The 24973-nt window shown below is 51.7% G+C and overlaps 1 protein-coding gene across 1 annotated transcript in view; it reads right to left on the reverse strand.

Moving 5' to 3' along the window:
- The window catches only part of CHAF1B (chromatin assembly factor 1 subunit B), a 228460-nt gene that overhangs the window by 107192 nt on the left and 96295 nt on the right, over nucleotides 1-24973 (reverse strand). The window contains exons 6-10 of the mRNA XM_075332921.1: nucleotides 24617-24713; nucleotides 22657-22744; nucleotides 21448-21541; nucleotides 14712-14781; nucleotides 5391-5479 (exon numbers count right to left, since the gene is read on the reverse strand). Of these exons, the coding sequence (XP_075189036.1) occupies nucleotides 5391-5479; nucleotides 14712-14781; nucleotides 21448-21541; nucleotides 22657-22744; nucleotides 24617-24713 (438 nt within the window). The remainder of the gene's footprint in view (nucleotides 1-5390; nucleotides 5480-14711; nucleotides 14782-21447; nucleotides 21542-22656; nucleotides 22745-24616; nucleotides 24714-24973) is intronic.

The following is a 24973-nucleotide window of genomic DNA, read 5'->3' on the forward strand; positions in this document are numbered from 1 at the left end:
CTGCCACTTCCTCTGTTGAGGTTTGCTTGATCTGGGCTGGGGTAAGGAAGAGTCCTTACCTTTGGACTGTTTAATGATTTCCGCCAATTGCTCACCAAACAGTCTGTCTCCAGATAATGGCAAGCTGGTTAAACATTTTTTAGAAGCAGAATCTGCTTTCCATTCTTTTAACCACAAGGCTCTGCGCAAAACTACAGAGTTGGCGGATGCCATTGAGGTACGGCTCGTAGATTCTAGTACCGCATTGATAGCGTAGGTCGCAAACGCAGTCATTTGCGTAGTTAAGGACGCCACTTGCGGCACTGCTGGACGTATGAAAGAGTCCACCTGTGCCAGACCAGCTGAAATAGCTTGGAGCGCCCACACGGCCGCGAATGCTGGAGCAAACGACGCGCCAATAGCTTCATAGACAGATTTCAACCAAAGGTCCATCTGTCTGTCATTGGCATCTTTAAGTGAAGCCCCATCCTCCACTGCAACTATGGATCTAGCTGCAAGCCTGGATATTGGAGGGTCCACTTTTGGACACTGGGTCCAGCGTTTGACCACGTCAGGGGGAAAGGGATAACGTGTATCCTTAAGACGTTTGGAAAAACGCTTGTCCGGATAAGCATGGTGTTTCTGGATTGATTCTCTGAAGTCAGAGTGGTCCAGAAAAGTACTCAATTTACGCTTGGGATACAGGAAATGGAATTTCTCCTGCTGGGCAGCTGCCTCCTCTGCTGAAGGGGCTGGTGGAGAAATATCCAACAGCCTATTGATGGCCGCTATAAGGTCGTTTACCATGGCGTCACCATCTGGCGTATCCAAATTGAGTGCGGTGTCAGGACCAGACTCCTGATCACCCACCTCTGTCTCATCATATAGAGACCCTTCTCGCTGAGACCCTGACCCGCGTGACGACGTGGAGGGTCTCTCCCAGCGAGCTCTCTTAGGCGGCCTGGGACTGTCATCAGAGTCAGAGCCCTCAGCCTGTGATGCCTGGGACCCCCTCGAAGTACGGATTAGTTCCAACTGAGGGGGACCTGGGAACATAGCCACAGCAGTGTCCATGGTCTGAGCCACTGGCCTGGACTGCAAGGTCTCCAGGATTTTTGTCATAGTCACAGACATTTTATCAGCAAAGACTGCAAATTCTGTCCCCGTCACCGGGGCAGGGTTCACAGGCGCCTCTGCCTGGGCTACCACCACCATATGCTCTGGCTGACGAAGTGCCACTGGGACTGAACATTGCACACAATGAGGGTCGTTGGAGCCTGCTGGTAGATTAGCCCCACATGCTGTACAAGCAGTGTATACAGCCCGTGCCTTGGCACCCTTGCGTTTTGTGGATGACATGTTGCTGTCTCCTCAGAGCAATATAGGGGTATACAGCCAAGAAGCGACCGTACAGTGCAGTATATATATATATATATCTGGTACAGGAAAAAGTACACCAATACACACTGTGGCACTAGTGGGGCCAGCACTAATGTGCTGCTTACCGCCCGCTAAACGCGGGTGTGTGGTCGCCAGAAATACCTAGTCTGGGTCTCCCAGAGCCTGTGTCCGTCCTCCAGCCAGACTGCATGCAGGAATGGCTGCCGGCGTCCTGTGGAGGGGGGGGGCGGGCCCTGGGCGTGCTCAGACCAAAAGCGGGAAACCTGCGTCCCACTGTGCCTAGTGAGAGGGCTGGAGCATGTAAATAAGGCTCCAGCCCTCGGCGCTGACGATTGCACAGCGTCTGTCCCATTCCCTGATTGACAGGGAGGGGGCGGGAACGAAGCGGAGCTAGGCCGCAAAAGCCGGGGACTAAATTTATAAGCGCCGCCGCCGTAAAAGCGCGGTCGGCGCTAAGTCCCCGGCGCACTACAAGTCCCAGCCGCGCCGCCGCTCCGAGAGTGGCCGGCGCGGTAGTTCCCAGCACATGAATCCACACAGCTAAGCTGCTGTGATCCAAGCCCAGCGTGGAGCGCTACTGTCCCCGGCGCACTAACACACCCAGCAAGTCTGGCGTGTGCGTGCCTGTCCGTACGGGGACACAGAGTACCTGAAAGTTGCAGGGCCTTGTCCCTGAACGGTACCCCCGGCTCCTTATCCAGCAGGTTCAATGGGTCTGTGGACGGAGCCCGGCCTCAGGGCTTGGAGGCCGGTAAGATCCCACTTCCTCAGAGCCCCTCAGGGGGATGGGGAAGGAAAGCAGCATGTGGGCTCCAGCCTCTGTACCCGCAATGGGTACCTCAACCTTACAAACCACAAGTGGGGTAAGAAGGGAGCATGCTGGGGGCCCTAATATGGGCCCTCTTTTCTTCCATCCGATATAGTCAGCAGCTACTGCTGACTAAACAGTGGAGCTATGCGTGGATGTCTGACCTCCTTCGCACAAAGCAGAAAACTGGTGAGCCAGTGATCCCACTGGGGGTGTATAGCCAGAAGGGGAGGGGCCTTACACTTTTTAGTGTAATTGCTTTGTGTGGCCTCCGGAGGCAGTGCTATACACCAATCGTCTGGGTCTCCCAATGGAGCGCCGAAGAAAATCTGTTTGGCGGGCTGGAAGAGAACTCTATCCTGTAGCCGTGGGAGATGATATCCCGCACCCACTGATCGGAGACGTGTTGAAACCACACGTCGCCAAAGTGGGAGAGCCTGCCACCGACTAAGGACGTTGCTGGCTCGGCCAGATAGTCAAGAGGAGGCTGCCTTGGTGGCAGCAGCTCCTGCGGACCTTTGTGGACGCGGCTTCTTGCGCCAGGTGGGCTTCTGGTCCTTGGCTGAGTTAGTGGACGAGGCCGAGGGCTTAGAGGCCGCCCAGTTAGAGGAACGAAAGGAACGAAACCTCGACTGGTTCCTGCCCTGGACAGGTTTCCTGGGTTTAGTCTGTGGCAAGGAAGTACTCTTCCTGCCAGTAGCCTCCTTAATAATTTCATCCAGTTGTTCACCGAACAGTCTGGACCCGGCAAATGGGAGCCCAGCAAGGTACTTCTTTGAAGAAGCATCTGCCTTCCACTCTCGCAGCCACAAAATCCTGCGGATAGCGAGGGAATTAGCGGAGGCCACCGCAGTGCGGTGAGAAGCCTCCAGCATGGCAGACATGGCGTAGGCTGAAAAGGCTGAAGCCTGGGAAGTTAGGGCAACCAATTCAGGCATAGAGTCCCTAGTGAGGGAATGCATCTCCTCTAGGGAAGCAGAGATGGCTTTGAGAGCCCACACCGCTGCAAAGGATGGGGAGAACGAGGCCCCTGCCGCCTCATAGACAGACTTGGCCAGGAGGTCAACCTGGCGGTCAGTGGTATCCTTAAGGGAGGTGCCATCAGCTACAGATACAACTGTCCGGGCTGAGAGTCTAGACACCGGAGGGTCTACTTTTGGTGAGTGAGCCCACTCCTTGACCACCTCTGGTGGAAAAGGAAAACGGTCATCAGAACCACGCTTTGGGAAGCGTTTGTCAGGACAGGCTCTGGGCTTGGACACAGTGGCTTGAAAACTGGAGTGGTTAAAGAACACACTCCTTGTTCTCTTAGGCAAGGTAAACTGGTGCTTTTCTGCCAGAGAGGGTTGCTCCTCTGATACTGGCGGATTGAGGTCCAGTACAAAATTAATGGACGCAATCAAATCACTAACATCCGCATCACCCTCGGTCAGATCAATGGGGCACATGGAGGTAGCGTCCGAGCCCCCAGTAAAGACATCCTCCTCGTCCTGCGAGTCGGCTCGTGAATCGGAGCCGCGGGACGAGGAAGGAGAGGGGACCCTGCGTCTCCTTTTAGGAGGATGGGGTCTGAGAGCAGATGAAGAATCCTCTGTGAGCTCTGCAGAGCGAGCCGAAGCAGCAGAGGCACCCTGAGAAGGGGCCTGATGCATGCTCAGCAGAGTCCGGGACAACTCTCCCATGGAGTCGGCAAAGGACTTAGAGATAGCCTTAGAAAACGATTCTACCCAAACCGGGGGTTCAGCCACCGGGGCCGGAGCAGCCGGAGGGACCACTGGGGAGACTCCAGGCTGAGGCACCACCATGTTAGAGCAGGCATCACAATGTGGATATGTGCTCGGTTCAGGCAGTACGAGCTTACATGCAGTGCATATTGAGTACAGCCTTGCTCCTAGTGTGAGACATGCTGCTGAGGTGGAGGCTCTGCAGTAAAGAATACACTCCTTCAGAATGACCCCCAGAGAGTGTATAATAAAGTCCACAACCAGAGGTTGTGGCTTACCAGACCGTTTTGTGTGCCCTCCGGATTCCACAGCTCGGACCCCCAGACAGGTTGCAGAGATGCAGCAGCCAGCGCCGATCAGTGTGAGAACGCTGATAAAATGGCGCCGGAGGGAGGAGGGGGGGCGGGGCCTAGTCCAAGAGCGGGAACCGGAGGGCCAAGGAGATATCCAGGGGAGGGAAACATCTCCTCAGAGAGGAGTGTCCTCCCCTGGGCTGAACGGCCGGTGGGCGGCGCCGCACTGTCCCTCTGCATGACTGACATGCAGGGGCAGTGAAAACGAAAGTAGGCCGCAGCCGAAGCCGGGGCCTAAATTTTACAATGCGGCCGGCGAGCAGGCACCCTCGGCGCGGTTCTCAGGTGAAAACCAGAGAACCGGCCGGAAACCACAGCAAAGTTAAATAACACACTCTCCCCACAATAAAAGTACAAGGGACCCCTCAATAACGTCTCAAATACTTAGCTTATGAGACGCAGGGCCAGGTCCCTGAGGGATGAGTGCTCCGTCCGGCAGGGTCCTGAAAGGGCTGCGGATGGAGACCGGTCTCCTGCAAAGCAGTGAGAACCGTGCTGGCTCCCACTTCAAGCCAGAGCCCGAGGGATGGTGAAGGAGTGCGGCATGTAAAGGCTCCAGCCTTGAAATCAACCTTAACAACACCGCCGACACAGTGGGGTGAGAAGGGACATGCCGGGAGTCCAGCTTGGACCCGCTTTTCTTCCAACTCTTTAAAATAAAAAATCATATGAGAATGCATGTGTGGATGTGTGCCTCCTGAACACAAAGCATTGAACTGGCTGTATTTGGTTATCCAGGGGGTGTATATGCTCGGAGGGAGGAGCTACACTTTTTAGTGTAGTACTTTGTGTGTCCTCCGGAGGCAGAAGCTATACACCCATGGTCTGGGTCTCCCATAAGGAACGATGAAGAAATAAAAATTGTTATTCAGCCAGGCCTTGTGGGTTGTGTGGAGGAGGAATGGGGCGTTTCTTCTTCTGGGGTGCACTTATATATTGCTGGACATCCTGCCTGAACCAATAGTATGGATGTGACCATTGATATTTATCAATGGGACTGAACTATTGTGGAATATGCAGTTGGCACCTACTTGATGTATAACCCTAGTGCTGCGTTCATGTCACCGATACGTCCAGTATAGTCCAATAATTCAAGCACAACACAAATGTGAGGCTTTACTTTACCTTTAGAAGTCTGTCTTAACTCAAAAAAGACGGGACAACATCGGACGGCAAGTGTGGCCTTTCCTGGGCACGGGAGATGAGCTATGGGCCTGAAAAAAAAAACCGGATTATACATAAATTGGAGTTAAATTAAAAAAGGACAAGGTTTTTTAAGTTCCCCACACTGGGTGCATTAGCAGATTATTTTTGGTTGTCCTCTGTTCAGTCATACAATTACCTTAAATGACCTCTGGGAGGGGGGGGGGAAGAGAAATATTCACTGGCTTTAAGGGGAGGGTGTCAGCAGATTTTTGCTATGTAATCTGAGATCAGCAAGATTTATGGAGCCCGATTCCGGCGGTTATCACTTACAGGACTGCTTGGTGCAGTTTTGATAGAATCTCTGTTTTCTCTGCTGTAGATGTAGCAGTGCTCAGAGTGCTGACCTGTGTATAACCCCACCCACACTCCTGATTGGCAGCTTCCTGTGTAAACCTTAAGCAAGCTGCCAATCAATATTGGGTGCGGGGTTTTAGAGATAAGTAAGAACTAACCAGGCAATCAATCTCCTGTTGATAAAACAATGATTGTATTGAAACTACAGTACAAAGTATAAGTGGCACATCCCTGGGGAATCAGACTTTCCTGCCCAGATTAAATAGCAAAAGAAGGGAATTTTGTTACTTACCGTAAATTCCTTTTCTTCTAGCTCCAATTGGGAGACCCAGACGATTGTTTTTACGATTGGGTGTATAGCTACTGCCTCCGGAGGCCACACAAAGTATTACACTAAAAAGTGTAAGGCCCCTCCCCTTCTGCCTATACACCCCCCGTGATCACGGGCTGCTTCAGTTTTAGTGCAAAAGCAAGAAGGAGGAAAGCCAATAACTGGTTAAACAATTCAATCCGAAGGAACATCGGAGAACTGAAACCATTCAACATGAACAACATGTGTACCCGAACAACCCAAAAATCCCGAAGGAACAGGGGCGGGTGCTGGGTCTCCCAATTGGAGCTAGAAGAAAAGGAATTTACGGTAAGTAACAAAGAAGGGAATTTTGTTACTTACCGTAAATTCCTTTTCTTCTAGCTTTCTAGCTCTTATTGGGAGACCCAGACGATTGGTGTATAGCACTGCCTCCGGAGGCCACACAAAGCAATTACACTAAAAAGTGTAAGGCCCCTCCCCTTCTGGCTATACACCCCCAGTGGGATCACTGGCTCACCAGTTTTAGTGCAAAAGCAAGAAGGAGGAAAGCCAATAACTGGTTTAAACAAATTCACTCCGAGTAACATCGGAGAACTGAAAACCGTTCAACATGAACAACATGTGTACCCGCAAACAAACCAAAAATCCCGAAGGACAACAGGGCGGGTGCTGGGTCTCCCAATAAGAGCTAGAAGAAAAGGAATTTACGGTAAGTAACAAAATTCCCTTCTTCTTCGGCGCTCTATTGGGAGACCCAGACGATTGGGACGTCCAAAAGCTGTCCCTGGGTGGGTAAAGAAATACCTCATGTTAGAGCTGCAAGACAGCCCTCCCCTACGGGGAGGCAACTGCCGCCTGCAGGACTCTTCTACCTAGGCTGGCGTCCGCCGAAGCATAGGTATGCACCTGATAATGTTTGGTGAAAGTGTGCAGACTCGACCAGGTAGCTGCCTGGCACACCTGTTGAGCCGTAGCCTGGTGTCGTAATGCCCAGGATGCACCCACGGCTCTGGTAGAATGGGCCTTCAGCCCTGATGGAACCGGAAGCCCAGCAGAACGGTAGGCTTCAAGAATTGGTTCTTTGATCCATCGAGCCAGGGTGGCCTTAGAAGCCTGCAACCCTTTGCGCTTACCAGCGACAAGGACAAAGAGTGCATCCGAACGGCGCAGGGGCGCCGTGCGGGAAATGTAGATTCTGAGTGCTCTCACCAGATCTAACAAATGTAAATCCTTCTCATAGCGATGAACTGCATGAGGACAAAAAGAAGGCAAAGAGATATCCTGATTAAGATGAAAAGAGGATACCACCTTCGGGAGAAACTCCTGAATGGGGCGCAGCACAACCTTGTCCTGGTGGAAGACCAGGAAGGGAGCCTTGGATGATAGTGCTGCCAGCTCAGACACTCTCCGAAGAGATGTGATCGCTACCAGAAAAGCCACTTTCTGTGATAGTCTAGAAAGTGAAACCTCCTTCAGAGGCTCGAAGGGCGGCTTCTGGAGGGCAACTAGTACCCTGTTCAGATCCCATGGATCTAACGGCCGCTTGTACGGGGGTACGATATGGCAAACCCCCTGTAGGAACGTGCGCACCTTAGGAAGGCGTGCCAAACGCCTCTGAAAAAAGACGGATAGCGCCGAGACCTGACCTTTAAGGGAGCCGAGCGACAAACCTTTTTCTAACCCAGATTGCAGGAAAGAAAGAAAGGTAGGCAATGCAAATGGCCAGGGAGACACTCCCTGAGCAGAGCACCAGGATAAAAATATCCTCCACGTTCTGTGGTAGATCTTAGCGGACGTGGGCTTCCTAGCCTGTCTCATGGTGGCAACGACCCCTTGGGACAATCCTGAAGACGTTAGGATCCAGGACTCAATGGCCACACAGTCAGGTTCAGGGCCGCAGAATTCCGATGGAAAAACGGCCCTTGGGACAGTAAGTCTGGTCGGTCTGGGAGTGCCCACGGTTGGCTGACCGTGAGCTGCCACAGATCCGGATACCACGCCCTCCTCGGCCAGTCTGGGGCGACAAGTATGACGCGGCTGCAATCGGATCTGATCTTGCGTAGCACTCTGGGCAAGAGTGCCAGAGGTGGAAACACATAAGGGAGCCGGAACTGCGACCAATCCTGCACTAGGGCGTCTGCCGCCAGCGCTCTTTGATCGCGAGATCGTGCTATGAAGGTTGGGACCTTGTTGTTGTGCCGTGACGCCATTAGGTCGACGTCCGGCACCCCCCAGCGGCGACAGATTTCCTGAAACACGTCTGGGTGAAGGGACCATTCCCCTGCGTCCATGCCCTGGCGACTGAGGAAGTCTGCTTCCCAGTTTTCTACGCCGGGGATGTGAACCGCGGATATGGTGGAGGCTGTGGCTTCCACCCACATCAGAATCCGCCGGACTTCCTGGAAGGCTTGCCGACTGCGTGTCCCCCCTTGGTGGTTGATGTATGCCACCGCTGTGGAGTTGTCCGACTGAATTCGGATCTGCCTTCCTTCCAGCCACTGCTGGAAGGCTAGTAGGGCAAGATACACTGCTCTGATTTCCAGAACATTGATCTGAAGGGTGGACTCCTGCTGAGACCACGTACCCTGAGCCCTGTGGTGGAGAAAGACTGCTCCCCACCCTGACAGACTCGCGTCTGTCGTGACCACCGCCCAAGACGGTGGTAGGAAGGATCTTCCCTGTGATAATGAGGTGGGAAGAAGCCACCACTGCAGAGAGTCTTTGGCCGTCTGGGAAATGGAGACTTTCCTGTCCAGGGATGTTGACTTCCCGTCCCATTGGCGGAGAATGTCCCATTGAAGTGGACGCAGATGAAACTGCGCAAACGGAACCGCCTCTATTGCCGCCACCATCTTCCCGAGGAAGTGCATGAGGCGTCTTAAGGAGTGCGGCTGACTTTGAAGGAGAGCCTGCACCCCAGTCTGTAGAGACCGCTGCTTGTCCAGCGGAAGCTTCACTATCGCTGAGAGAGTATGAAACTCCATGCCAAGATACGTTAGTGATTGGGTCGGTGACAGATTTGACTTTGGGAAGTTGATGATCCACCCGAACGCCTGGAGAGTCTCCAGTGCAACATTCAGGCTGAGTTGGCATGCCTCTTGAGAGGGTGCCTTGACCAGTAGATCGTCCAAGTAAGGGATCACAGAGTGTCCGTGAGAGTGCAAGACTGCTACCACTGCCGCCATGATCTTGGTGAACACCCGAGGGGCTGTCGCCAGACCAAATGGCAGAGCTACGAACTGAAGATGGTCGTCTCCTATCACGAAGCGTAGAAAGCATTGGTGCTCGGTAGCAATCGGCACGTGGAGATAAGCATCTTTGATGTCTATTGATGCTAGGAAATCTCCTTGAGACATTGAGGCAATGACTGAGCGGAGGGATTCCATCCGGAACCGCCTGGCGTTCACATGCTTGTTGAGCAGTTTTAGGTCCAGAACAGGACGGAAGGAGCCGTCCTTTTTTGGAACCACAAAGAGATTGGAGTAAAATCCTCGCCCCCGTTCCTGAGGGGGGACAGGGATCACGACTCCTTCTGCTCTTAGAGAGTCCACCGCCTGCAGCAGGGCATCTGCTCGGTTGGGGTGTGGGGAGGTTCTGAAGAACCGAAGTGGAGGCCGAGAATTGAACTCGATTCTGTACCCGCGAGACAGAATGTCTGTTACCCACCGGTCTTTGACCTGTGACAGCCAAATGTCGCAAAAGCGGGAGAGCCTGCCACCGACCGAGGATGCGGAGGGAGGAGGCCGAAAGTCATGAGGTAGCCGCTTTGGAAGCGGTTCCTCCATTTGCTTTCCTGGGGCGTGAGTGAGCCCGCCAGGAATCTGAGCTCCCTTGTTCTTTCTGAGTCCTTTTGGACGAGGAGAATTGGGCCTTGCCCGAGCCTCGAAAGGACCGAAACCTCGACTGCCACTTTTTCTGTTGAGGTTTACTTGCTCTGGGCTGTGGTAAGGAAGAGTCCTTACCCTTGGACTGTTTTATGATTTCAGCCAATGGCTCACCAAACAGTCTGTCTCTAGATAATGGCAAGCTGGTTAAGCATTTTTTGGAACCAGCATCTGCTTTCCAGTCCTTTAACCACAAGGCTCTGCGCAAAACCACAGAATTGGCGGACGCCATAGCGGTACGGCTCGTAGATTCTAGGACAGCATTGATAGCATAGGTCGCAAACGCAGACATTTGCGAAGTTAGGGACGCCACTTGCGGCACTGCTGGATGTATGAAAGCATCCACCTGTGCTAAACCAGCTGAAATAGCTTGGAGTGCCCACACTGCCGCGAATGCTGGAGCAAACGACGCGCCGATAGATTCATAGACAGATTTCAACCAAAGATCCATCTGTCTGTCGTTGGCATCTTTAAGTGAAGCGCCATCCTCTACTGCGACTATGGATCTAGCCGCAAGCTTGGAAATTGGGGGATCCACCTTTGGACACTGGGTCCAGCGTTTGGCCACCTCAGAGGGAAAAGGATAACGGGTATCCTTAGAACGTTTAGAGAAACGCTTGTCTGGATGAGCGTCGTGTTTCTGGATCGATTCTCTGAAGTCAGAGTGGTCCAAAAAAGCACTTAATTTACGCTTGGGATATAGGAAATGGAACTTCTCCTGCTGTGCAGCTGCCTCCTCTGCAGAAGGGGCTGGGGGAGAAATATCCAACAGCCTATTAATTGCCGATATAAGGTCATTAACCATGGCGTCACCATCAGGGGCATCCAGATTGAGAGGGGCCTCAGGATTAGAATCCTGATCACCGTCCTCAGTCTCATCACAGAGAGACTCTTGTCGCTGAGACCCTGAGCAGTGTGAAGACGTGGAGGGTCTTTCCCAGCGAGCTCGCTTAGGCTGCCTGGGACTGTCATCTGAGTCAGAGACTTCAGCCTGTGATGCTTGAGACCCCCCTGAAGTACGGATTAGTTCCAACTGAGGGGGACCGGAGAGCATAGACACAGCAGTGTCCATGGTCTGAGCAACTGGCCTGGACTGCAAGGTCTCCAGGATTTTTGCCATAGTCACAGACATTTTATCAGCAAAAACTGCAAAGTCTGTCCCCGTCACCGGGGCAGGGTTCACAGGCGTCTCTGCCTGGGCTACCACCACAATAGGCTCTGGCTGACGAAGTGCCACTGGGACTGAACATTGCACACAATGAGAGTCGTTGGAGCCTGCTGGTAGATTAGCCCCACATGCAGTACAAACAGTGTACACAGCCTGTGCCTTGGCACCCTTGCGTTTTGCGGATGACATGTTGCTGCCTCCTCAGAGCAGTACAGGGTGTCCAGCCAAGAAGCGACCTTACAGTGCAAATATATATATATATGGTACCAAGAAAAAAGTACACTAATATAACACTGAGGCACTAGTGGGGCCAGCACTAAAGTGCTGCTTACCGCCCGCTTAGGAGCGGGTGTGTGGTCGCCGAAATCCTTTTAGTCTGGGTCTCCCAGAGCCTGCTGCCTTTCCCCAGCCAGACCGCATGTGTAATGGCTGCCGGCGTCCTTGTGGAGAGGGGGGGCGGGCCCTGGGCGTATACAGACGAAGAGCGGGAAGCCTGCTTCCCACTGTGCCTAGTGAGAGGGCTGGAGCATGTAAATAAAGCTCCAGCCCTCGGCGCTGCCTATTGAGCAGTGTCTCTCCCCTACCCTGATTGACAGGGTGGGGGCGGGAACGAAGCGGCGCTAGGCCGCAGAAGCCGGGGGCTAAAGTTAGAAGCGCCGCCGCCGTAAAAGCGCGGTCGGCGCAAAGTCCCCGGCGCACCACAAGTCGCAGCTGCGCCGCCGCTCCAGTAGCGGTCGGCGCAGTAGTTCCCAACATGTAACGTCACTCAGCGAAGCTGCAGTGACCTAACCCCAGCGCACAGCGCTACTGTCCCCGGCGCACTATAACGCTCAGCAAGCCTTGAGAGTGTCCGTGCCTGCCGGGGACACAGAGTACCTGAAAGTTGCAGGGCCTTGTCCCTGAACGGCACTCCCGCTCCAAATCCAGCAGGTTCTCTGGGTCTGTGGATGGAGCCCGGCCCCAGGGCTTGGGGGCCGGCAAGATCCCACTTCCACAGAGCCCTCCAGGGGATGTGGAAGGAAAACAGCATGTGGGCTCCAGCCTCTGTACCAGCAATAGGTACCTCAACCTTACAAGCACCACCGCGGGTGAGAAGGGAGCATGCTGGGGGCCCCATATGGGCCCTCTTTTCTTCCATCCGATATAGCCAGCAGCTACTGCTGACTACACACAGTGGAGCTATGCGTGGATGTCTGACCTCCTTCGCACAAAGCAGAAAACTGGTGAGCCAGTGATCCCACTGGGGGTGTATAGCCAGAAGGGGAGGGGCCTTACACTTTTTAGTGTAATTGCTTTGTGTGGCCTCCGGTGGCAGTGCTATACACCAATCGTCTGGGTCTCCCAATAGAGCGCCGAAGAAATTCCCTTCTTCTTCGGCGCTCCATTGGGAGACCCAGACGATTGGGACGTCCAAAAGCAGTCCCTGGGTGGGTAAATTAATACCTCAAGTTTGGACTGTAAAAACAGCCCTTCCCTACATGGAGGCAACCGCCGCCTGCAGGACTCTTCTACTTAGGCTGGCATCCGCCTAAGCGTAGGCATGCACCTGATAACGCTTGGTGAAGGTGTGCAGACTCGCCCAGGTAGCCGCCTGGCACACCTGCTGAGCCGTAGCCTGGTGCCGTAATGCCCAGGACGCACCCACGGCTCTGGTAGAATGGGCCTTCAGCCCTGATGGAACCGGAAGCCCAGCAGAACGGTAGGCTTCAAGAATTGGTTCCTTGATCCATCGAGCCAGGGTGGATTTGGAAGCCTGCTACCCTTTGCGCTGACCAGCGACAAGTACAAAGAGTGCATCCGAGCGGCGCAGGGGCGCCGTGCGGGAAATGTAGATTCTGAGCGCTCTCATCAGATCCAACAAATGCAAATCCAATTCATATCGATGAACTGGATGAGGAGAAAAGGAAGGTAAGGCGATATCCTGACTGAGATGAAAGGGGGATACCACCCTAGGGAGAGACCCCGGAATCAGGCGCAGCACTACCTTGTCTTGGTGAAACACCAGGAAGGGCGCTTTGGATGACCGCGCTGCTAACTCGGACACTCTCTGAAGAGACGTGACCGCTACCAAAAAGGCCACCTTCTGTGAAAGTCGAGAAAGTGAAACATCCCTCAGAGGCTCAAAGGGCGGCTCCTGGAGAGCAATTAGTACCCTGTTCAGATCCCATGGGTCTAACAGAGCTTGTCTCCCTTCTCCAGCCCAGACTGCGTGCATGGAATGGCTGCCGGCGTCTTGTGAAGAGGGGCGGGCCGTGGGCGTGCCCCAGACAAGAGCGGGAAACTGGCGTCCCACTGTGTCCAGTGAAGGGGGCTGGAGAATGCAAAGCAGACTCCAGCTCTCGGCGCTGACTTTCTGTACAGCGTCCCGCCCCTCCCCTGACTGGCAGGGCTGGGGGCGGGAACGAAGCGAAAACTAGGCCGCAAAGCCGGGGACTCGAGTAATAAGCGCGGCCGTCCTATGTGCACGGCCAGCGCGGAAGTCCCCGGCGCACCACAAGTCCCAGCCGCGCCACAGTGTAAAACACCCCGCAGCGGCCGGCGCGGCAGTTTCTAACACATAAATTCACTCAGCAAAGCTGCAGTGAATAATAGCACAAGCGCTCCGCGCTGTTGTCCCCGGCGCACTAGCACTCCCAGCAATGCTGGTGTGTGTGTGTGCGATGTGTACGGGGACACAGAGTACCTTAATGTAGCAGGGCCCTGCCCTGACGATACCCAGCTCCATATCCAGCAGGTTCTCCGGGTCTGTGGATGGAGCCCGGTCTCCGTGCCTGGAGACCGGTAAGATCCCACTTCACCCAGAGCCCTGAGGGGGGATGGGGAAGGAAAACAGCATGTGGGCTCCAGCCTCCGTACCCGCAATGGGTACCTCAACCTTAACAAACACCGCCGATAAAAGTGGGGTGAGAAGGGAGCATGCTGGGGGCCCCATATGGGCCCTCTTTTCTTCCATCCGACATAGTCAGCAGCTGCTGCTGACTAAAAACAGTGGAGCTATGCGTGGATGTCTGACCTCCTTCGCACAAAGCATGAAAACTGAACTGAAGCAGCCCGTGATCACGGGGGGTGTATATGCAGAAGGGGAGGGGCCTTACACTTTTTAGTGTAATACTTTGTGTGGCCTCCGGAGGCAGTAGCTATACACCCAATCGTAAAAACAATCGTCTGGGTCTCCCAATGGAGCGCCGAAGAAAAACTGCTAAACAGATTCCCTTTAATGTATTTTATTTTCAGATATTTAAAACGTGCAACATTTCCTTTAATAGTTTGCAGAATATGTCTCTGAATGGACTTGTAACTTGATCATTCTGGCAGCGGCCTCGTCAGTGAGCACAGGAGCAGTGACCAGTGTTCCCGTGTATGGAGGAGTCGGGAGAGAGCCATGGATCAGCGGACAACTATCAGACAAGCAGTATGGGCAACTTTGGTGAGATGCAGCAGCTATGCGCTTTCTGCAGTGTGCACCAATCAAAAGGTAAGAGGCAGGCATGGGCAGCAGGGCGGGTTACTGATCCCAGAATGGTAAAGCCCTAGCCCTCCGCTGTACGTGGACGGGTATAATATTAAAGACGTGCACTTACCTCTTCAGACCCTTCCTAGAGAACACGTACGTTGTGTTAACCAGGGATTCGCCGACCTCCACAAATCCGGCTGAAAATTGGGAAACACAACAAACATTAGGGTTATTTAGGAGATAAAGTAGGATGGACTGTAAATAGAGACAGGAAACAAGACCATCGCTCCATTACACTAGGTAAAATGACACCCCAACTGTGGGGATAAATGGGGGTCCCCAGCGGTCAGTCAAAAGTTATCACCTGCCGTGTGCATATAAAATCACTCAAGATCACAATAGCCCTTTTCAAAGGAGGGTCGGTAGCCAGATTTCACAAACGGCAGACATTAAATAGATATTAGACCTGCGATTCTCCGTGTCAGGATGGCAGCATGATCCCGACATTAGGAGTCCAGCTACAAAGAACTCATGGGTCCAAGTATATTCATTGTTTTACCAACAATCCTGATATACAGCTGCAGCTTGTACTGAGCAGTGTGGGATTTCAGCAGCAGGAGGGTCTGTGAGGAGCTGCTAATCAGGCTATGTGGGTGCAGATTCAGCAACAGCAGGGAGGAGGAACAGTAGGGAGCTGCCAATCTGGCTATGTGAGCACAGAATCAGCAACAGCAGGGAGGAGGGACACTGAGGAGCTGCTAATCTGGCTATGTGAGCACAGAATCAGCAACAGCAGGGAGGAGGGACACTAAGGAGCTGCTAATCTGGCTATGTGAGCACAGAATCAGCAACAGCAGGGAGGAGGGACACTGAGGAGCTGCTAATCTGGCTATGTGAGCACAGAATCAGCAACAGCAGGGAGGAGGGACACTAAGGAGCTGCTAATCTGGCTATGTGAGCACAGAATCAGCAACAGTAGGGAGGAGGGACACTGAGGAGCTGCTAATCTGGCTATGTGAGCACAGAATCAGCAGCAGAAGAGGAAGAGGAACACTGAGGAGCTGCCAATCTGGCTATGTGAGCACAGAATCGGCAACAGCAGGGAGGAGGGACACTGAGGAAGAGCTGTCAATCGCTATATGAGCACAGAATAAACAACAGCAGCAGAGAGGAGGGACATTGAGGAGCTGCCAAGCTGACTATGTGAGCACAGAATCAGCAGCAGAGGAGGGACACTGAGGATATGCCAAGCTGACTATGTGAGCACAGAATCAGCAGCAGAGGAGGGACACTGAGGAGCTGCCAAGCTGACTATGTGAGCACAGAATCAGCAGCAGAGGAGGGACACTGAGGAGCTGCCAATCTGGCTATTTGAGCACAGAATCAGCAACAGCAGCAGAGAGGAGGGACACTGAGGAGCTATAAAATGGGCAAGGTGGGTGGAGATGCAGAGGAGGAGAAACACTGAGGAGATATCAATTTGTGAAGGTAGGTGGAGATGCAGCATCAACAGGAGGAGGAACTCTGAAATCTGGCTATGTGGGCACAGAATCAGCAACAGCAGAGAGGAGGAACACTGAGGAGCTATAAAGTAGGCTATGTGGGTGGGAAATCATCATCAGAGGACGAGGGACACGGAGGAACTGCCAATCTGGCTATGAGCACAGAAAGAGCAGGGAAGAGGGACACTGAGGAGCTCTCAATTAGGCAAGATGGGTGGAGATTCAGGAGGAAGACTGAGGATCTGTCAAATCTGGCTATTTGAGAATCAGCAACAGCAGGGAGAAGGAAAACGGAGCAGCTCTCAAATTGGACAATCAGTGCAGCCCCCTGAGGTAACAGGAGCCACAGAGGACTGCATTACCCCGGGTTCCTGAGGTAACATGAGCCGCAGAGGACTGCATTACCCCGGGTTCCTGAAGTAACAGGAGCCGCAGAGGACTGCATTACCCCGGGTTCCTGAAGTAACAGGAGCCGCAGAGGACTGCATTACCCCGGGTTCCTGAAGTAACAGGAGCCGCAGAGGACTGCATTACCCCAGGTTCCTGAAGTAACAGGAGCCGCAGAGGACTGCATTACCCCGGGTTCCTGAGGTAACAGGAGCCACAGAGGACTGCATTACCCCGGGTTCCTGAGGTAACAGGAGCCGCAGAGGACTGCATTACCCAGGTTCCTGAGGTAACAGGAGCCACAGAGGACTGCATTACCCGAGGTTCCTGAGGTAACAGGAGCCACAGAGGACTGCATTACCCCAGGTTCCTGAGGTAACAGGAGCCGCAGAGGACTGCATTACCCCGGGTTCCTGAGGTAACAGGAGCCACAGAGGACTGCATTACCCCAGGTTCCTGAGGTAACAGGAGCCACAGAGGACTGCATTACCCCGTGTTCCTGAGGTAACAGGAGCCACAGAGGACTGCATTACCCCGGGTTCCTGAGGTAACAGGAACCGCAGAGGACTGCATTACCCCAGGTTCCTGAGGTAACAGGAGCCACAGAGGACTGCATTACCCCAGGTTCCTGAGGTAACAGGAGCCACAGAGGACTGCATTACCACAGGTTCCTGAGGTAACAGGAGCCGCAGAGGACTGCATTACCCCGGGTTCCTGAGGTAACAGGAGCCACAGAGGACTGCATTACCCCAGGTTCCTGAGGTAACAGGAGCCGCAGAGGACTGCATTACCCCAGGTTCCTGAGGTAACAGGAGCCACAGAGGACTGCATTACCCCGTGTTCCTGAGGTAACAGGAGCCGCAGAGGACTGCATTACCCCGGGTTCCTGAGGTAACAGGAGCCACAGAGGACTGCATTACCCCGGGTTCCTGAGGTAACAGGAGCCGCAGAGGACTGCATTACCCCGGGTTCCTGAGGTAACAGGAGCCACAGAGGACTGCATTACCCCAGGTTCCTGAGGTAACAGGAGCCGCAGAGGACTGCATTACCCCGGGTTCCTGAGGTAACAGGAGCCACAGAGGACTGCATTACCCCGTGTTCCTGAGGTAACAGGAGCCACAGAGGACTGCATTACCCCGGGTTCCTGAGGTAACAGGAGCCGCAGAGGACTGCATTACCCCGGGTTCCTGAGGTAACAGGAGCCACAGAGGACTGCATTACCCCGTGTTCCTGAGGTAACAGGAGCCACAGAGGACTGCAGTACCCCGGGTTCCTGAGGTAACAGGAGCCGCAGAGGACTGCATTACCCCAGGTTCCTGAGGTAACAGGAGCCACAGAGGACTGCATTACCCCAGGTTCCTGAGGTAACAGGAGCCACAGAGGACTGCATTACCCCAGGTTCCTGAGGTAACAGGAGCCGCAGAGGACTGCATTACCCCGGGTTCCTGAGGTAACAGGAGCCACAGAGGACTGCATTACCCCAGGTTCCTGAGGTAACAGGAGCCGCAGAGGACTGCATTACCCCGTGTTCCTGAGGTAACAGGAGCCACAGAGGACTGCATTACCCCGGGTTCCTGAGGTAACAGGAGCCGCAGAGGACTGCATTACCCCGGGTTCCTGAGGTAACAGGAGCCACAGAGGACTGCATTACCCCGGGTTCCTGAGGTAACAGGAGCCACAGAGGACTGCATTACCCCAGGTTCCTGAGGTAACAGGAGCCGCAGAGGACTGCATTACCCCGGGTTCCTGAGGTAACAGGAGCCACAGAGGACTGCATTACCCCAGGTTCCTGAGGTAACAGGAGCCACAGAGGACTGCATTACCCCGTGTTCCTGAGGTAACAGGAGCCACAGAGGACTGCATTACCCCGGGTTCCTGAGGTAACAGGAGCCACAGAGGACTGCATTACCCCAGGTTCCTGAGGTAACAGGAGCCGCAGAGGACTGCATTACCCCGGGTTCCTGAGGTAACAGGAGCCACAGAGGACTGCATTACCCCAGGTTCCTGAGGTAACAGGAGCCACAGAGGACTGCATTACCCCGTGTTCCTGAGGTAACAGGAGCCACAGAGGACTGCATTACCCCGGGTTCCTGAGGTAACAGGAGCCGCAGAGGACTGCATTACCCCAGGTTCCTGAGGTAACAGGAGCCACAGAGGACTGCATTACCCCAGGTTCCTGAGGTAACAGGAGCCGCAGAGGACTGCATTACCCCAGGTTCCTGAGGTAACAGGAGCCACAGAGGACTGCATTACCCCGTGTTCCTGAGGTAACAGGAGCCGCAGAGGACTGCATTACCCCGGGTTCCTGAGGTAACAGGAGCCACAGAGGACTGCATTACCCCCGGGTTCCTGAGGTAACAGGAGCGGCAGAGGACTGCATTATCCCGGGTTCCTGAGGTAACAGGAGCCACAGAGGACTGCATTACCCCAGGTTCCTGAGGTAACAGGAGCCACAGAGGACTGCATTACCCCGTGTTCCTGAGGTAACAGGAGCCACAGAGGACTGCATTACCCCAGGTTCCTGAGGTAACAGGAGCCACAGAGGACTGCATTACCCCGTGTTCCTGAGGTAACAGGAGCCGCAGAGGACTGCATTACCCCGGGTTCCTGAGGTAACAGGAGCCACAGAGGACTGCATTACCCCCGGGTTCCTGAGGTAACAGGAGCGGCAGAGGACTGCATTATCCCGGGTTCCTGAGGTAACAGGAGCCGCAGAGGACTGCATTACCCCGGGTTCCTGATGTAACAGGAGCCGCAGAGGACTGCATTACACCGTGTTCCTGGAAGACCAATGCTGGCAACTGCACTACATATATTTAAATTGCCCGCTTCCCAGGCTGAGCAACAGGCTAGCAACAGGCTTAGAGGGGTAGCTGCCCATTGGCTGGGCCCTGCCCAATCCGGTAGCCAGAAGCACAGAGAGGGGTGTGGCCAGTTTGTCAGTTGGTAGAGGGAGTCTGAGGGAGTCGGGAGTGAGAGAGGAGCGTGTGTGGTCCGGAGGAGACCGGTCGCCTGAAGGGAAACAGAACCAGTACCCTAAGGGACCAAGCATGACGGGGCACAGGACCCTAGTCTGGGCGGAAGTTTCAAGCCCACCCAGTAATCCTGCAGGTGATCGGAGACTATCAGGGTTCGTCAGCACTGAAGGTACAGGACACAGTAACAGAGAGGGAACCTGGGCACTGAGACAGAAAGAAAGGTCTAACCCAAGAGAGGTTCAAGTTACCTGTTATACGTACCCAAAAGGACAAGAAGGAGAACAGAGAGGGACCCCAAGTTGCTCCAGGCCACGGGGACCCGAATACCAAAAAGTGCAACAAGGAGGTTTTACCGGGGCACCACACCAGTACTGGGACAAAGGGAACCCGGGACCCCGAAACAAACAAGAAGCGGGCTGCGGCTACCAGGACTCAGTGAGTAAAACCCAGTTAATCCGCAGAATCCGTGTTGTTAAAAATCATTGCTATACCTTCCTCAGCACCAACTGCCACCCCTAACACTGATCCCCTGGGGCCTAACCCTACTTGTGGAAGGTTCAACATCTATGATGCGCTGCACCGCACCAACAGCCCCAGCAGAGGACATTAAGCAGCGTCGGCTTTCCCCTAAATAGCCGCGCCCCGCAAGTGGTGTCACAGACATTTTGTACATACTCCCTTGTAAATATCCCTTCTTTTTCAAGCTACACCCGGGGTCACAGAACCGGGCACCGGCCACCTGAGTGACATTGTCCCACTGTATCCAACACCCGGAACAGAGTACCCCAGGCTCTAGGGCGCGTCATCAGCAGCAGCAAAGATGGAGAATTCAGGCTCGGGGGTGGAGATGGAATTAAGCTCATAAATACACAGACGAGCTCTGTCAGTCTCTTGCTGGAATTAAACTCTTTAAAAAGGGTTATACAGTGTGTCCACCCATATCCTGTCCTCCGCCATTAACTGGAGAACAGCGGCAGCTATAGGCATAGAAGTGGTGTCTAGGTATAGTAAAGTAGTCATGCGCTACGCAATGAAACCACCTATAGCGCCACCTGGTGGAAAACAACAGAGTTAGCATTTTTATCTCGAAAATGGAACGAGATAGAGAAAAAAAAAAGTGAATTACAAAGTTGTAGGGTATCATCAATTCAATACGAATCGACACCTTGCATACAGAAATGCTATGGTTAGAACGTGTAAAACTCACAAGGCTGCGGACGTGAAGCCATACCTCATGGCGACCTTCCTACAAGTCATTGGGTATGGTGGCTGCGTAGAGTGGCCTCCGCGCTCACCTGACCTGACCTCACCGCGCTCACCTGACCTGACCTCATTGGACTTCTTTCTGTGAGGTCACATCAAACAGCAGATGTATGCGACCCCTCCACCAACATTGCAGGACCTACGGCGACGTATCACAGATGCTTGTGCAAACGTGTCACCTACCATATTGCACAACGTGCAGCAAGATACAGTATGCTGTGCAGAGGCCAGATGTGCATTGCAGCTGACGAGGGCCACTTTGAGCATCAACGTTAAAGTTAAATGAGCACCATATGCGTTAACAGCATTCAATGTTTTGGCGGGGGGGGGGGGTCATGGGTTTCATATCATAGCATTTCTGTATGCAAGGTGTCGATTCGTATTGAGTTGATGATGCCCTACAACTTTATAATTCACTATCTCGTTCCGTTTTCGAAATAAAAATGCTAACTCCGTTGTTTTCCACCAGGTGGCGCTATAGGTGGTTTCATTGCGTAGCGCATGGATACTTTACTATACCTATAGCTGCCGCCGTTCTCAAGTTAATGACGGTGGACAGGATATGGGTGGACACACTGTATACCAGTCATCCCACGTTCTTTCACAGCAAGTACACCAGACACATCAGGTCTAATGGTTCTATTTCCTGATGTATGCCACTTGCTTAGTAAAATTTGGTGATAAGACACAGTATATACAATTTTTCCCACATAAATACTCTGAAGAAACAGACCTGGGGTGAGGAGTAGGGAACCATCAGGTGTAAAGGTCAGTCTCCTGAAGAAAGATTTCATACTATCATCGTGATACATCCGGTATGTTTTAGCCTGCAAGTGAGAAAACCCATAAGAAATGTCAGAGCCAGAATTATAGGTCTATTAGTTTTTCCAATGTTTATTCCATTAAGAGCAATAACATTATTTTTCATTTCATAGCTCCATAAAGACATGTTCAATATAAAACATTTGTTAACCCCTTCACCCCCGGCCAATTCCGATATAGTCAGCAGCTGCTGCTGACTAAATTGTGGAGCTTGCGTGCATGTGTGCCTCCTTCAACACAAAGCATAAAAACTGAGGAGCCCGTGATGCACGGGGGGTGTATAGGCAGAGGGGAGGGGTTTACACTTTTAAGTGTAATACTTTGTGTGGCCTCCGGAGGCAGAAGCTATACACCCAATTGTCTGGGTCTCCCAATGGAGCGACAAAGAAACATTTGTTAACCCCTTCACCCCCGGCCAATTTTCCGCTTTGATCGCCTGTTATTGCATTTAGCGCAAAATTTCTGCAGATTAAAAAAAAAACAAAACGTAATTTTGGCGTTTGGAATTTTTTTTGCCGCTACACAGTTTACTGATTGGATTAATTGATTTTATATTTTGATAGATCGGGCATTTCTGAATGCGGTGATATCAAATGTGTGTAAATTTTTTATTTTTTTTTAACCCTTTTAAAACTTTTTTTTTTAATTTTACTAGTCCCCCTAGGGAACTATAAGGATCAGCAGTCTGATCGCTTATTCATTTCTGTTGAGTACAGCTACAATCACCAGAAATGCTCACCTCGTTACCGGCAGCACTCGACCGGGTGATACAGGAAGTGACTCATGCTAGCTACAGGAATCATGACATGACCCTGTGCTACCATAACAACCAACAGCTCACAGTAATCCCATCACAGTGCGGATAAGTGAAGATTTACCGCGGCAGGGATATAAATCGTGCTGTCACATTTTGACATTGAGATTTAAGGAGTTAACAGGCGCGAGTGGATTGCGGATCCACCCGTGCCAGTGAGACACACCGTCAGCTGTTAAAATCAGCTGACGTGCAGGAATCACCACTGGCTGCCCGCAGAAGCCGCCGGTGATTACAACTATATGCCTTAGGGCGAACAGTTATGGCCCACGGTTGTTAAGCGGTTAAAGAAAAATAGAAGCATACCTCTCCCTCAGGGGTGGGGATAGCAGACATCATCTTGCTGACATTGAAGGCGACTCTCTTGGTCTCAGTCCTGTAGACTCTCAGCACTCTGCACACAGAACAATCCCAGATAAACGTTGTGTACAGATCGATAAATCTTGCAGAAATGTTAGTTTTCTTGATTGTAAACTATCATAAGAAATTTTGGCAGGATCCGCAGACCTGCTAATGTGTATGAGGGCTTCCCGGGGAGGTTCATTTAACGAGGGACCACTTAACTGCACTCTGAATTTCTTCAATTTTTCAGTACATTGTATAGTAAAACGAATGGTGTCATTCAAAAACTACCACTGTCCTGCAAAAAAAGGAAAATGCAGAGATCCCCCATCCCCCGAAGTTTACTGTTTATGGCCATCTTTCTGTTGCACAGGTGGAGACAAGACGGTTGCGGTCTTTACTTTTTACAAAAGCTCAATTCATCAATTGCAGTTTTGTTTTCCTAAAGTTTTTTTTTTTGTTGATTTTTTTTGTGCAAAATGGTACACTTTTTTAAAGCAAAATTCATATACAATGAAAAATGCTTTAATTTTTGCCTTTATCCTTACAACTTATTGCAAAAACTTTTACATTCCGCTAAAAAGTTGCCAAGTACAAAAATTCCAGGTGTACATAAAATTACTGCAAAGGTAAATTGAATATATTTGCATCTTCTAAAAACAGTCACAATTGATAAATCAGCCAAGTATCTGTAAACCCAAAGCTCTACCAACAATGGCAAAAAAAATAAAAATAATTTTTATAATATATATATATATATATATATATATATATATATATATATATATATATATATATATATAGATATATATATATATATATATGCAAATTAACCCCTTCATCCCCGGCTGATTTTTTTCCATTTTATTTTTGTTATTTGCTCCCCTTCTTTCGAGAGCCATAACTTTTTTTATTTTTCCGTCACGTTTTAGCATGTACAGACACTCCCCATGTTACCCTATGGGACATGGGGAGTGTCTGTGTCCACGCTGCGGAAGGTGCGGCTGCGGAATATCCTGAGGATGTCCCACAGCCGACGTAACTGCATGTCAATTATTACTGCGGAATTATCTGCGGAAATCCCGGCCCTCCGCTATGGAGATAGAGGCCGGGACGTCCGCAGGTAATTCGCATGAAAGTCCGCAGGTTTACCGCAGCTATATCGCTGGAATCCTGTAGCTAAAAATAGCAGCGGATGCCGGCGGGCAGCTGCGGGAAGCCTGCAGCCGTACCTGCGGATACATCCACAGTTACGTTCTCCCGTGGGCACATGTACAAAAATCAGCAGGATTTAGGCACTTATCAACTTTCACTGCTACCAATGATATATACCCTAGCACGTTATTGCCAGCAATTTGCTGTATTATCTTTAGCATCTAGCACCTGGTTAACCTTTGCTACTATTTTTCTCTACTCTATAGCTGCTGCTATAGTGACTGTTACTAAAATATACCGGATCATCTTTTTGGAAGTAACTGATATTACCATACGCTCCTCTACACTTCATCAATTATTGCTGCTATTTACCTTATGTTAAAGATGGTGTTATTATTATACTCATTTTGTTAATCACTACCCCTTTTTTATGCAGTATTGCCTTTGATACTTTGCACAGGTCACTTTATTGACAATACTTTTGGTAATACAGGTCAGGTCATTTGCAATAGCAATCTTCATCCCTGTGTCTTGTGAGCAGTGCCATCTTGTGGCCATTCGCGATATACGTTTATTTTTTCTTGTATTTTATTTCATTCAATAAAGAAAAATTGTTATATTGATTTTGGTCTTTAGTGCAAACGTTTCATGTAGGTATCTTCGCTTGATATAATGTGATCAGCTCTTCGGCTCTCAGCCATGTATATACTGTGGTACATATATAGTCCTACATAGTAAGTGACACATCACAGTACACAGCAAGGCTCACCGGTCACAGCTTAGTGTCGCGATGTACTGGCCTAGAGGGTCCCAGGTCACCCCCTGCACATAACTCTTATGCTCATTAAATATACCGATTTTCTGACCTAAAAAAGAGAAAAGGCCCCATTATAGACGAGTGTTAGAGTAACCAGTATACACTGCATTTACTACAGAGGAGATCACTTATGGACAGGTAAAAACAATGCAGGATGTAGAATCTACCGAAAACTGCTCAAGTTTCCCACTGACTTCCATTATACTCTGTACTCGAGCCCATCTGAGTCTCCAACTGCTCGGTGCGAGTACAGAGCCCCCAAGCATGTTAGTGCCCGCTCATCACTAGTTACGAGTACTGAGCACCCGA

This window comes from Anomaloglossus baeobatrachus, chromosome 2 (assembly GCF_048569485.1).
Source record: "Anomaloglossus baeobatrachus isolate aAnoBae1 chromosome 2, aAnoBae1.hap1, whole genome shotgun sequence".
Classification (NCBI taxonomy): domain Eukaryota; kingdom Metazoa; phylum Chordata; class Amphibia; order Anura; family Aromobatidae; genus Anomaloglossus; species Anomaloglossus baeobatrachus.